This window comes from Stegostoma tigrinum, chromosome 6 (genome assembly GCF_030684315.1).
Source record: "Stegostoma tigrinum isolate sSteTig4 chromosome 6, sSteTig4.hap1, whole genome shotgun sequence".
In the NCBI taxonomy this organism is placed as follows: Eukaryota; Metazoa; Chordata; class Chondrichthyes; order Orectolobiformes; family Stegostomatidae; genus Stegostoma; species Stegostoma tigrinum.
In genome coordinates this window covers 84,273,063-84,288,079 of record NC_081359.1, presented here as the reverse complement: position 1 = coordinate 84,288,079, position 15,017 = coordinate 84,273,063, and the positions used below count along the sequence as shown (strand labels likewise).

The 15,017-nt window shown below is 39.8% G+C and overlaps 1 protein-coding gene across 9 annotated transcripts in view; it reads right to left on the bottom strand.

The window, feature by feature from the left end:
• The window catches only part of nbeaa (neurobeachin a), an 828,675-nt gene that overhangs the window by 105,384 nt on the left and 708,274 nt on the right, over window positions 1–15,017 (bottom strand). For all 9 annotated transcript variants that reach the window (XM_059646713.1, XM_059646714.1, XM_059646715.1 and 6 more), the window contains one exon: window positions 6,983–7,123. In XM_059646713.1, coding sequence (XP_059502696.1) covers window positions 6,983–7,123 — 141 coding nt within the window. The remainder of the gene's footprint in view (window positions 1–6,982; window positions 7,124–15,017) is intronic.

Sequence of the window (15,017 nt, the reverse complement as noted above, 5' to 3'; positions counted from 1 at the left end):
GTGCTTGATCAAGGACTGTATCCCATCTCGACAGGTCAATGGCATAACACACTTGCTCTTGTTAAAATTCAAACTCACTCTGAGCAGTCCCCCAAAAGATCTGTTGAATAGCTTAAGTTTTGAACATTCTCTTTTCTGTGTTTCAGTTAAAATAGGTCCCAAGGTATTGCAAGAAGTTCTCTTTTTAAAGGATGACTATAAAGTTTTATTTTGAAAATGTGAGATGAATATGGAATTTCAAACCACAGGCTGAAAACGAACCAACCTAAAAAAGATTTCACAAATAAATCCTACATTGTACAGCCCCTATATGTATATGCAACCTGAACTAATCTTATATATGCCAACATGGGCAGTCTTTCCATGTCTCGTCCTGAATCTTGAAAAATAAGCCTTTTTATTGCATACAACTAATGTGAGTGAACAAGAATAAGATATGAATTGAAAGGAAGTTTTACATTTGTGCCACTCAGAAACTATTGCACACAACAAATTTCTGCTATTCAATGAAGGAAGCAAAGTAATGTGGAATGCAGAATAATCTTTGTGTATTCTATAAAAACATCAAAAATCCATGCAGTAGCGCAACCCAAAGGTTATGTCATTGCCTAATCTGATTTTGTAATTTCATGTCAAGTTGTGCAACCTAATCAGTTTTAGTAAATATGGCTGACTGCCTGTCCAAAGCTTTAATAAAGTTACACTCCTTGTAGCAATTCCATTTCTATTTAATAGTATTACCTACAAATGCCTGCTTAAAAATTCTGTGATTTTGTTACAGACAGAAAACTCTTCGGTCTTGCTACAAACTACTTTAGGTCCTATCTTAATTAAAATTTTATGATAGCATTAATAACATAATATTTGCAGAAATCTGAAAATAAAATAAAAATTAACATTGGGTGCATGTATCTAACTAACTTGATATTTTGCTAGTTAGAAATAATCTTGAACAACTATCTTATCTACTAACTGAGTGGTTTGGCTGCAATATGCTTCTGTAATAACATTGTTAGTCTACCCACACCAAATGGATATCAGCAGTCCAAGAATGCAATTCTCCATCTACTTAACTGTAAGTAGGGGTGGGCAAAAGATGGGCAATACACACATCCCATGAATGAATAGAAACAATTGAATACGCCTATGCTTATAGGGATTATGTTCAAAAGAAAGAAACAAGAGGAAAAAACAAGCAAAAACAATGAAGCAAAATGCAGCAAGTGGTTATTAGAGGTTCTATTCATAATCCCTTACGCCTTTTTTTGCTGGTTTATTTAATTTCTCTTGTTTCTTTTATAATTCCTCCCCCTTGTGAATAGACAGCTGCTATCTTGCCATTCACACCTCCTCTAGATATATCTTTTGTTCCCTTTCTCATGTAATGATCAGGCCCTATGGTTTTGTACAATAAAACATGTGGACATTTTCTGTCTTCTGTCCACCACACTTCTCTTTGTTCTCCTTCACACCCAAATACATTTCACTCAAACTATATAGCCCAGATCTTTCAGGCAGCATCAATTTTTAAAATTCACTTGTGGGGCATGGGTGTCACTGCCTAGTTAGCAGTAATTGCCTGTCCCTAATTGCCCTTGAGAAGGTGATGGTGGGTTTCTGTCCTGAACTTCTGTAGTCCATTTGCTATTGATAGACCTACAATGATGGTCCAATTACCTCTAAATTAATATTTCCCTGCTCAATGTAGTAGTTCATCTGGCTGTCACAGAAACCTGAAGCACATCACTTGAGGAGCTCTTTTGGAGTGCAGTACAGCTGACAGAAGTCAGGGCATGACCTCCAATTATAGCTGAGAGGAATAATCAGGTTAGGAAGATAGCCAGGTCTGGTTAGGAGGGGTAGTTCAGGTGGGGGAGTAACTTGGACTGTTAGTCAGGTCAGAGGACTTGTTCTTGTATCAGTGGTTAGTCAGGATGGTTGTGATATAGGATGGAGAGAGTATTTGTGAGGTGGTAGGCAGTTGGTGGGATTAGAGGTAGTTGGATTATGGGTGTTGGTCAGTTCATTGCTAGTCAGTGGGTCATGGAGGAAGCCAAGTGGTTGAGGATGTAATAGGACGGGTAGGAGGGTAGTTACTGGTCAAGAGGATTGATTAAGAGTTAATGATATCAGTTATGGAGCAAACCAAGAATTAGATTAGGTTTTAATCTTCTAATATTTCCTGGGTAATTACCCCTGTAAGTAATGCAAAACTACTCAAATTCTCTAACTTTAACTAATTAACAGTCAAAGACTTATGTACAAGATTGTTATAAAACAATAAACTTCAGATGCTGGAAAACTGAAACAACAATAGAAACTGCTTGTGAAACTCAGCAGGTCTGACAGCATCTGTGAGGAGAAAGCACACTTAACGTTTCAAATCCAGTGACACTTCATCAGAACTGATAGCAGCTCGGGAAAGTTTATATTTATGCTGAAGAAGAGGTTGGCTTGGGATGGGGGGAATGGAAGCAGATATGTATGGACAGAGTCCAGAGAGAGTTTTGAATGAGATAGGCAGACAATGGAATTACTGATATTGATATTAACCCAGGACAGAAGAGAAGCTGAATAAGTGATAATGAGAGCTGACAGTAGGCCAGAATGCCCTGGGCTGAAAGCATGTCATGCATGAAAGGTCCAGGGTGTGGGGGTGGGTAAGAAATGTAGGACAGAACAGGTTTTAATTCTGAAGTTATTGAACTCAATGTTGAATCTTAGAGGCTGCAAGGTCCCTACGTGAAAAATGAGATGCTGTTTTTGGAGCTTCTGCTGGAACCCTGCAGCAGGCCTGCGCTAGAAATGTTGACTTAGAAACATGGTGGTGTGTTGAAGTGGCATGCAAGTAGAAGTTCATGATCATTTTTATGAACAAAACACAGGATGTCTGCAAAGCAATCACCCAATCTGCATTTTGTCTCCCCAGTGTAGAGGAGATGAGCAGTGAATAAAGTAGACTTGACGAAATGGAGTGCAGATAAATCACCGCACCAGCTGGGAAATATGCCTGGGTCCTCGAATGGTGAGAAAGGAGTAAGTAAATGGATAAGTGATACACTTCCTGTGTTTGCCTAGGAAGGTGCCAATGGGGTGTGGGGATGTGTTGGGAATGGAGGAATAGTTAACCAAGGTGGCCCAGAGGGAACGGTATCTACAAGGAGGAGGGGAGAATATGTGTCCAGTCATGGCATCCTACTGGAGGGGACAGAAATGGCAACTTAAGATTCTTTGTATGCAAAGGCTGGTAGTGTGGTAAATGAGAACTGCATGATCGTATAAAAACCAAGGAAAAACTGAGTTCTAGGGATGGGTAAATCAACCCAAACCATTAACTCTGATTTTTCTCCATGGATGCTGCCAGACCTGCTGAGCTCTTCCAGCAATTCCTGTTTTTGTTTCTGGTGGATACTATTGTGATTATGGGCGGGAAGAGAAGGAGTGAGGGCAGAAGTGTGGGAGATAGGTAATGTAATGTAATGTAACAGCTAAGGGCCCTGTTAATTGCTAGTGGAGAATCTTCATGGAGATTTCTAAGACACCGCCCCAGCAGAAGCCGACATTATCAGAACAGATGTGATGAAGAAGGAGTAAGTGGGAGATTGGGATAGAGTCCTTACAGGAATCAAAGTGTGAGGATGTATAGACCAGACAACTGCGGAAGTCAGTGGTTAGCAATGGATATCGGTGGCTAACCCATCCCCAGAAATGGAAAGAGAGACGTCAAGGGAGGGAAGGAGGAATCGGAGGTGGGCAAGGTGAAGTGACAGCAGGGTGGAAATTGAAAACAAAATTTATCAACTTTTCCAGTTCCAACAAAGAGAGGGTAGCAGCACAAGCAATGTCAGTAATATGCTGGAAAAAGTCTTGTGGATGGGGGCCTGAGTAGAACTGGAACACGGAATGTTCTATGTACCCAATAAAGAGACAGATCCATGTGGATAGCCATGGGAAGGAAAATTATTAACTGGTGAATGGACAGAAATCAGTGAACAGGGACAAATTGACCATTTTCAGGTTGACAGGTTATGATTCATGGGGTATTGCATTAATCTCTGGGGTAATGGAAGGAACTATTTGCGGCATCTGAAAAAACATTGCAAGACTGTTGTGAAAGTGGGCAGCAGTGGTTTATGTGAGTTGAAGAGAGCCAGCATGGACACGACTGGTCAAGCAGTCCCCTTCTGTGCTGCAATTTCTGGTTCTATTCCAATTTTTTTACAATAGAGTTAAGGCTTGGGCCTAATCAACTGCTCCTACTCCCTAAAATGTGGGTAAACAGAATTAGCAATTACCCAGACCAAACACTGCAAAAAGTTCAAATGGCAAAACTTTTAAGACATTAATTTGCACACTATTAAGGTGAAAATAATACATTCAAGATAAACTGTTTTGAGGAGAATTTAACTTGCAAATATGTCTCATTTGTGCATTTTAAAAGATAACTGCATTCTAAATAGTTCATAAAAACATTACAAAATGGATGGTCTGGGATACAGTTACTTTACTGACATTCAATTTAGTGCTAGTTTTTCTCTCCACGTACCGAAAATAGAGCATAGAACAGTACAGCACAGTACAAGCCTTTCAGCCCTTAATGCTACGTCAAAGTATTATCCTACTCTAATATCAAACTACCTGCATACCGACACATGACTTGCTTAAATGTCCCTAATGTATACGACTCCACTACCACCGCTAGCAGCACATTCCAAGCACCTACCACACTCTGTGTAAAGAACCTACTTTTGACATCTCCCCTATACCTTCCTCCAATTACCTTAAAATGATGCCCCCTTGTAATGGTCATTTCCACCCTGGGAAAAATTCTCTGGCTATCCACTCTATCTCTGCCTCTCATTACCTTGTACACCCCTGTGAAATCATCTGTCATCTTTCTTAGCTCCGATGAGAAAAGCCCTAGCTCCCTCAACCTTTCCTCATAAGACCTGCCCTCCAGTCCAGGCAGTACCCTGGTAAATCTCCTCTGCACTCCCTCTAAAATTTCCACATTCTTCTTACAATGAGGCGACCAGAACTGAATATAATATTCCAAGGGTGGGCTTACAAGGGTTCTATAGAGCTGCAGCATATTCTTGCGACTCTTATACTTGATTCCCATGCCAATGAAAGCCCACACACCATATGCCTTCTTTACAACTCTATCAACTTGGGTGGCAGCTTTGAGGGATCAATGGATGTGGACCCCAAGGTCCCTCTGTTCCGCCACACTGCCAAGAATCCTGCCACTAACTGTGTATTCTGCATTCAAATTCAACCTTCCAAAATGAATCATTTCACACGTTTCCGGGTTAAATTCCATCTGCCACTTCTTTGGCTAGCTTTGTATCCTGTCATTGTCCTGTTGCAACCTATAACAGCCCTTCAAACTATCCACTACTCCAGCAACCTTTGTGTCATCGGCAAACTTACTAACCCACCCTTCCACTTCCTCATCCAAGCCATTTATAAAGATCACAAAGAGCAGGGGTCCCAGACAGATCCCTATGGAACACCACTGGTCATTGAGCTCCAGGCTGAATACTTTACATCTACTACCATCTTCTGTCTTCTACTAAACAGCCAATTCTTCATCCAGGCAGCCAAATTTTCCTGAATTCCATGCCTCCTTACTTTCTGAATGAGCCTACTATGCAGAAACTTACCGAATGCCTTGCTAACATCTATATACACCACATCCACTGCTCTGCCTTCATCAATGTGTTTTGTCACATCCTCAAAGAATTTAAAAAGGCTTGTGAGGCATGATCTTCCCCTCACAAAGCCAGGCTGACTATCTCTAATCAAACTATGCTTTTCCAAAAAATCATAAATACACTCTCTCAGTATCTTCTCCAATAATTTGCCCACCATGAAAGTAAGACTGGCTGGTCTATAATTCCCAGGATTATCCCTATTCCCTTTCTTGAGCAAGGGAATAACATTTGCCACCCTCCAATCATCTGGTACTACTCTACAGGACAGTGAGAATGCAAAGATCATTGCCAAAGGTGCAGCAATCTCTTCCCTCGCTTACCCTAGAAACCTTGGTTATATACTATCTGGCCTAGGGGACCTATCTATCCTCATGTTTTTCAAAATTTCTAGCACATCTTCCTTCCTAATATCAAGCTATGAGCTCTAAATTTCTCACAGGCTCATCATTTTCCTGTGCCCATTCTAGAGATACACAGGAGCAGACACCACAGGAGTTTTCATAAGAAATAATGGAAATTTTGGTCCAACTCTCATGCATCTTATAGCATAGCTGTAGCAGAACAATACTGTGAAAGGTTAAGAAAGGTTCACTGTGCTGCTCTCAACTTTAATATGTTTGGAGTTTATTAGTTGGGAAGGGTTAAAAACAGGAGGAACCAATTTTCAAAAAATCACAATGCGATCTCTAAAAAATTCCTGTGCTCCACCAGAATTTATCCAAAAAATCAGCATGGTCCGCTAAATTAAAACAAATAACTCAGGATACTGGAGATCTGAAATCAACAAAATTAGAAATTCAGCAGGTCTGGCAGCATCTGAGGCGAGAGAAACAGAGTTAATGTTTCAAGTTCAGTTTGTTCTGAGGAACGGTCACTGGACTCAAAATGTTAACTCTGCTTCCTCACCACAGAAGCCGCCAGACCTGCTGAGTTTCTCCAATTTCTGTTTTCATTTATTACCAATGTAGACCGGTTACTGCATGGCTGGATGAACACAGCAGGCCAAGCAGCATCTCAGGAGCACAAAAGCTGACGTTTCGGGCCTAGACTCTTCATCAGAGAGGCTCTCTGATGAAGAGTCTAGGCCCGAAACGTCAGCTTTTGTGCTCCTGAGATGCTGCTTGGCCTGCTGTGTTCATCCAGCCTCACATTTTATTATCTTGGATTCTCCAGCATCTGCAGTTCCCATTATCTCGGTTACTGAATGGCTTGTTTTTGCTTAAGATTTGTAAGTTTAAACAACATATGTAAGTAAAGATACTCACAATTCTGACAAGCCATGACAGAGTGGAAGTAGCTGTAGAATAATGAGTATTGTAATGATAAGGTGGAATTTGATCATCTTCCCATGTCTCATAGCGTTCAGCATAGAAGACAGCACGTTTTGGGTTCAAAGATCCAATAGGCTGAAATATAGATAGGAAATAATTGATGTTAGCTTTAAACAGTACCTGGAGAAATAAACTGTAGCTTCTCTAAAGTGGATTGTTGCTCATAATTATAGTAATAGATTGCATGGTGATATATTTTCCAAATCATTTTATTCTGTAAGGGAAACAGCAACATTTCTCTATCACTGCAAATGAATAAGGGACATGTTTTTACATGTATTTAAATAAATTATGTTACACCTTTCTTACTAAATATAATAATAGTGGCAACTTTCATACTGTTAAGTGTCATTGTTCAGGCTAAAAACAGCACTGGCAAAGGCCACTCCAGATGGGTCACAAAGCAGCGATTCAACTTGATTCACCTTGCTTTGTCCAACTGTTTAACAAGCTGCTAACTTGTAGTTTGTGAACTGCATTTGCTTCATTGTTATTTAATTTCCCGAATGCTGTATAAACATCAGCTCTTATCAGTTACGTAGCAGTCAGAATTGAGAACCGTGAAACTCCTTATTTTAACCACACAGCATTGTGTTCAAATATAAAGAAGTGGGTAGGTTAACAACAATGTAAAAACTTCATCAAGATACTGTCCAAAAATGTGGTATTTCAAAACATACAATGCTTGAAATATTACCCTTACAACACTTTATTGGCATGTTTAGCGTGACTTTTTATCTGCAAGGTCTGGATTACATCGAGTGCTTGACAACTAAATCCTGTGGTGCAGAATTGTTAAACATGTCCATGTTTTACAGTGATGCCACATGAATCAGAAACAACCCATCACATACCGTAGACTTTAAGATAAAATATCGAATGTAAAAAAAGCATAGAGTGTTTCAAGACAAAAAGCAGTGTGGAATGGTTTTGTTAAAATTATGTCTTAAATATGTTTAAGTCAAAGATGTAATGATCAAATGAATTTGAACAGAAAAATCTTTATCTTTCCACAAAATAGTTTAAATTTTATGCTACATATTCTTTTTGGATGCTCCTAAACAAATTACACCAGATTATACTATCTTCAATGAAATTTTATCTTGCTAATTCTTTTTTACATTTTTGCTAAATTGGTCTTTGAAAGATTTGTGTATTCTTTCTTATATAATATATACATATATAAAGTTCCCAAGGTGTCATGTAAGAAAAATCTACCATAATTCCTATAAAGAGCAATTCAGCAAATATATATTGTACACACACATATGCTTACACACACGATGAGGACATTATGCTGATCTACATTAAAGCCATCTTTTGAGTTATTCGTAAACATCTTGCCACCCACTCCATCATAGCCATATTTAGTTTCCCCAAATACATCAATGGTGCCATTCTCTTCAAAACGGTTAAAATAATTCATTTTTATTCATTTTTGGGATCTGGCCCTCCCTGCCAAATCTGATATTTATTGTTCATCCCGAACTTCGGTGCATCACTTCAGTCTCCATGTTGAAGTTGCTTCCATGTTGCTGTTATGGACTGTAGTTGTTGGATATAAATGTGTACCACCTTGGGCATTTAGCTATATATTACAGTTGGACTGGGTTTGGAACTCTTAATCTACTATGCTGGGAAATCAATATTTCCGAGTAATAGTCTGGATTATTACTCCATAGGAAAGTCCTGCAGGGCAGTGATTACAGTCCCTGCCTCCAAGCCAAAAGCCCCAGTTCACTGCAGGACTTGACAGCCAACAAAGATACATTCATAACACACCTCTCCTATATATGTTAATAGCAGGACGTAAGCCTGGGAGAGATTCCTGGTCAGTCATTTGATGGATGATACAATACAATGCTACTGACTTTAGCCAGAGAAATGCCTGAAAACTCAACTTGTTTTACAACTGTAAAAATTAATATTTTTTGTGAGAAGTGGGTGCATTCATCTGAGTACATGTGTCAATAAAGCCAATTCATTGATTCCATTCAATTCAATTCAATTCATTCATTCATTTATAGTAAGTAGCAGTAAAAATGATAAGGCAGAGTAAGAATAGATAAGGCAAAAAACAGAACGGAGTTGGAGAAGCACAGCAGGCTAGGCAGCATCAGAGGAGTAGGAAAGTTGATGCTTCGGATCAGGACCCTTCTTCAGAAAGAATAGAAAAAGGAGTCCCTAGTTCTAGACTCTCCACAAGGGGAAACAACCTCTCCACATCTACTTGGTCAAATCCACTAAGAACATTGTATGTTTCAACAAGGTCACATCTCATTCTCCTAAACTCTAACTGTACACGCCCAACCTCGTCAGCCTCTCCTCATAAAACAGTCCCTCCATATCCAGGTTCATCCTAATGAGCCTTCTCTGGACTGCCACTCACACCAATATATCTTTCCTTGGATAAGGGGCCCAAAACTGCTCAAATTCTTTCAACTTGTATAGTTCTAGCCTTATCCATTTTAAAAATCTATCCCCTTTCAAATGGAGGCCAACATTCCCTATCACCCACTGAGCTTGGATGCTAACTTTTTGTGACTTAGACATGAGGACTCCCAAATCACAGAAAGATTGCCACTCCTTTCCCTGTTTCTTGCAAAATAAATGTGCTTTGCATTTTTGATAAGAAATTCTGATGAAAGCTTCTTCAGAAATGTGGAGCTGTACTTCCATTCTGACAGGTACTCCAGCATAGAACAGGGGAAAGCAAACTGCAGTCCCTTTTCTCATGGTGGTCAGTTGTCACATTACGTAATTTAAAGATCCAGTATTACATGACAGCACCTTTGACAGGTTCTGTCAAAGAGTAAGTATATAAGTATGAGCTTAGGGTGTTAGAAAATGGGTGCCAAATGAATAGGGGGTTAGGGTGCCAGGTGGGTAGGGGGTAAGGTGCCAGCTGGGTAGAATGTCAAGTGGAAAAGGAGGAAAGTAATACAGGGTAGCGTGCTGGTAGCAGGGAGCAAGATGGCAAAGGAGCTAGGTAAGAGAAAAAATGTTCAAGGTACACAAGGCTCAGAGTAGTGGTTTTTGATCAGAGACTGGGGGTTGAAGGGATCTGGGGGATTGTAGTTGGGGTGCATGAGGTAATTTGTGGGCGGGTGGTGTCAGGTGAATAGCTATTCAGGAGTTAGAAACAGAAACAATAAAATTACTGGAAAAACTGAGTATGTCTGGCAGCATCTATGGAGAGAAAGCAGAGTTAACGTTTCGGTTCCAGTGATCCTTTAGGAATTAAATTAGGTTTGCAATAGTCTAATTTTCCCTGAGTGAGTAACTATTTGTTCAACTGCAGCAGAACCCTCTCAATTCAGAGATTTAAATGGCTATTTTTGAAGGGTTTCAGGCATATGGGAATTGTCCAGTGAAATCTTCCATTTCTGTGCAATTCCTTCAATGGAGATTCAGCAGGGTCCACATGCGCAACTCCTATCAATGCTGAAGAAAAAGCTGTCTGGACTTTGGAAAATCCAGACCATTGTAATGAAGACTCCTTTCAGAGATGCCAAAAAGTTAATGGATTTGAGATGCTTGCGTATAGGAATCACTGCTTACATTCCTACTGAGATTATTAACGTTGTCTTTTACATCATACTTTCAATTTAACATTGCGTACTACTGAGAAATTTTGTATGGGAAGGAGTTCAATTTGACTTTAAAATGTAAGTAATTCTTCAATGTAAATCAATCTGCAGTAAATATCTACAAAAAACACCCTAAACATACAAGAATTGCTAGGACTTCTGTCAGTGATAAATTTTGTCTGGAAGTCTGACTGGTTCCAGTTGTCAGTTAAGACATATACCCTAGTGAATCCTTGTAATTGATGTTGATTTGAAATTGTACGTTTGAGTCAGAAGGTGACAGTGGTTTCTTTTTCACATGAATGATTCTGTAAGTACCTGAGTTTAGTGACATCTTGCCAAGGGTAAGAGCTGAATTTTTTACACAAGCTTCAAAGAAAAAATGGTTATTTTATGAAATTCAAGTACATTGAGGATCATAGGTATGTTCCGGCATGATGTAGTTGAGTGCATACCCTCTCTCAAGAATTATTCATGTCAGCCAGACTGTTAAAATAAGGTATAAAGCTAAACAGTTATTTGGCCTGCTGTGTTCATCCAGCTTCACACTTTATTATCTTGGATTCTCCAGCATCTGCAGTTCCCATTATCTCTGATACAATAAAACAAACTGTCTATTTATAGAATGCCTTCAATGTGGACGGATGCTGATATCCATCCAAAGACAGATCATAGAATCCCTACAGTTTGGGACCAGGCCCTTTGAACCAACAAGTCCACACCAAACCTGAGCATCCCACCCAGACCCATTCCCCCGTAACCCAGCTAATCTACACATCCCTGAACACTATGGGCAATTTAGCATGGCCAATCCACCTAGCTTGCACATCTATGGACTGTGGAAGGAAACCCACTCAGACAACACACAAAACTCCACACAGACAATCGCCTGAAGGTGGAATCGAACTCAGGTCCCTGGTGCTGTGAATCAGGTTAACAAAACTTGGTCAATTTGATAGATTTTAAGAAATATTTATTCGAAATCAAAAGCAGGTGTGGAGGCAAATACATTTGGGGAAGGGATTTTAAACTTCAGAACAAGGCAGCTGAAGACAGATAAAGGCAAAATATTGTGGATGCTGAAGAAAAAACGTTAACTTTGTTTCTCTCCCCACAGATGCTGCCAGACTTGTTGAGTTTCTCCAGAATTCTGTGTTTGTTAGCTAGAGACTGAAGTTGAGGGTGAAGGAATGGAAAGTTCTTTGGATGGCTGTTGGGCTGGAGGATAGTGCAAAAGTCAAGGTAACCATGGCTATAAGGAATTTAAGTAAAAGGATGAGTGTATTAAATTTGAAGTGTTGGCAGGAAGCCAGTAAAATTCATTTTCCTTCCTTGTTGTCTCTGCAATCTGTGGTAGGGCCAATCACGACATTGTCTTCTAAACCTGCTTCTAAATTGTTGGCTTAGTGGCATTACCCTTGAATAACCCCATTCTGATCTGTCACATCATAGTCAGGACATGGAAAGGCAATGTTTTTCCTACCAACCTGACTGTTACCACTTGAGCTGCAAGGATCTCCTTTCCTTCTTCATTTACAGGCTGCCCTTTAGTGACTTCATCCAAAGACAAAAGTTTTGTTCACTGTGAAGGTGTTACTAAACTTTGGAAGGTCATAGGCAAGCTGGTGGAATTGGGTGATGAAATTTAAACAGCAAAACGTAAAATGATTCATTTTGTTAGGAAGGTTATGAAGAGGCAATATAAAATAATGGGTGTGATTCGGAAGGAGGCGCAGGAACAGGAGGAGCTTGGGTATATGTGCATAAATTAAAGTGGCAGAGTAGATTGAAAAAGTGATTATTAATGCATTAAGGATTCTGAGGTTTATAGATACAACAAAGATACATAAGCAAGGGAGTTATGATAAACTGTATGGTTCTTGAAATGAAGAGCTTCGGCTATGCAATGGGATGGAGAAAGTGGATGCTCTCAATGGGAAAGTGCAGAATGAAAGTGATTTGGTGGAGAAATTCAAAATCATGAGGATACTGCACTGAGTAGATGGGGAATAACTGTTTTCTTCGGTGGATGGCTCAACAATCAGTGATCACATATTTGAAAGCAAAATATTACAGTTCTTCAGAACTGAAGACACCCAGAAATAGGATGGGTTTTATGCCATTGAAAGGAAAGAGAGAAGATCAAGTGTAACAAACAGAAAATCAGGAAAAGGCTAGCAGGTGGAGGTAGTAGAGATTGAAGACATTGTGGAACTAAAGGCAAAGGCGTAAAATGGATGGAGCACTGGTCCAGAATTAGTATTAATAGCAGAATAAAGGTAATCTCTGACTGAAAGTAAAACATGCTGACAAGATACATATTGGGGGAAAAATATCAAAATGGAGGACAGAGCTAACTCATGGTTTGAGTTGTTGAATTCAACGTTCAACTCAGAAGGCTGGAAATGCCTAATTGGAAAACAAAGTGCAGTTCCTCCAGCTTATATTAAGCATCACTAGAACACTACAGCAGGCCTAGGAAAGAAACGTAAGTATGAGAGCAAAGTGGTAAAAGCAAGCAAGGGGAAGGTCAAGATCATGCTTTTAGACTGAGTGGAGGTGCTCTGCAAAGCAATCACCCTTGCCCCATTTAGTATCCCCAGTGTAAAGGAAACCACATTTGTGCAGTGCTGCTGTGTGAGAACAACAGATAATTGAAAGAACTTTACATAAATTGCTGCAGCACTTGGAGGAAGTGCTTGGGGCTTCAGACAGCGGGCAGAGAAAAAAGAGCAAGCGCTGCACCTCTGATAACTGTATGAGAAGTTGTGGGAGAGAAATGAGGTTTGGAGAGTGATAGAGAAGTTTAAATAGGGTTTTGGGAATGTATTGATACCTTTGGAATGCTGATATTTTCTCCTTTCATGTGTTTGATAGCGCTGTCATGTTGGAGGTGGTGAAAAAACAGAGTGATCCTTTGAAATAGAGGCTGGTGGGATGGAAAGTGAACACAACAGGAGCACTATCATAATTCTGGGAGAAAGAAAACAGGTAATGGCATATTAGATTCTCCCTGCCCTTTTTTTCAGCAAGAACTGCTTTATTCTGCTGGTAACACTTCCCCTGGATGAATGCTTCATTTCTTCATTGCAATGTTACTACACCTCTTGCTATGGAGGCCCATCCTGTTGATGTCATGGCTACAGACAGCAGTGCTCAAAGAGCATTCAGGCTCTCTCAGCCACACAAAAATCTGTCTTCCGACAGATTACCAGATTTGCTGAGGCACCATGCCCGGAGAATAGCAGGGGCTTTGTGATATATGAACCTGTTGTCCTGTCTAAGCCTTAATGCTCTCATCACTTCTACTTTGCCAATGTTAAAGCCAATTGGCTTTTACTAGCAAGCTCTGATTGCTGCTGATCCAGGCTGAGATAGCTTAGTCAAAGACAGATCTATAGCTGTTCCACTGTTTACTGCCAGGCACTTTAGTCTCCTCTGATGAAAGTTTGTAACTATCTACCAGCTGTGTGATAGCTTCTAGCTCCAGCAGTGCACGAGGGCGCTAATACAAAAGGTACCAAGAAGGAAAGTATGAAGGTAGTGACCAATGGTGAAAAATTCTGTATTCTGTGCACATTGGAAGTATTGTTGGATAAAAGTATTATGGAAGGATTTTTTGGTAGTTAATTTTATTTCAGAAGTTTGACCAAGAGGTCACTGTGATGCTATGTGATCAGTGTATTGAAAGGTCAGGAATTATGGAGCAACTATGATGTGGAGATAAGATTTCAGGAAAACCAGATTTTACATATCCACTCAGAGTGCCTGCATTCTTTCTTTCTCATTCTCTTCCTTCACTCTTCAAGGAGCCATACCTAAGACTGGCTGGAAATGGATGCACCATACAAAAGAGAGGTATGGAGGATATACAAGGCAATCACAAGCTCTTTGGAAAGTGTAGGACATTTGCCACAAAGACAACAAGGAAGCAGAATCATTGTTTCAAGCCATTAATAGTTTGCTTTCAATTTCTATTTGTTCCTATTTGTAGCACCACCTGTCATATTGGTAAAGGCAAAACAAATTGGACATCCAGGGCCCATGCCTAAAAACAGCATTAGACCTTTTGAAAATACAAATATGAGTACTAATGTTTATTTGAAGTTCCCAGTATGGCATAATTTGATCTGCATTGTACAAAGCCAGGCCAAATGTGCTTTCAATCGCAAATGTTCCAATTAAATACAGGAGTTTTGTAGTATGGAATTTTGAATACTGTTCACAAAAAGATATATTCTGTCTTCCACTCAATAGAACACTTTGCAAGAAGACCAGAGAAACACTGGAAAAGGAGCAGACTATTCAGTTTATCAGGTCTACTTGCCAGTTAATGTGATCATGACTGACAAGCCACATTATTCCCATTATCTTGTATG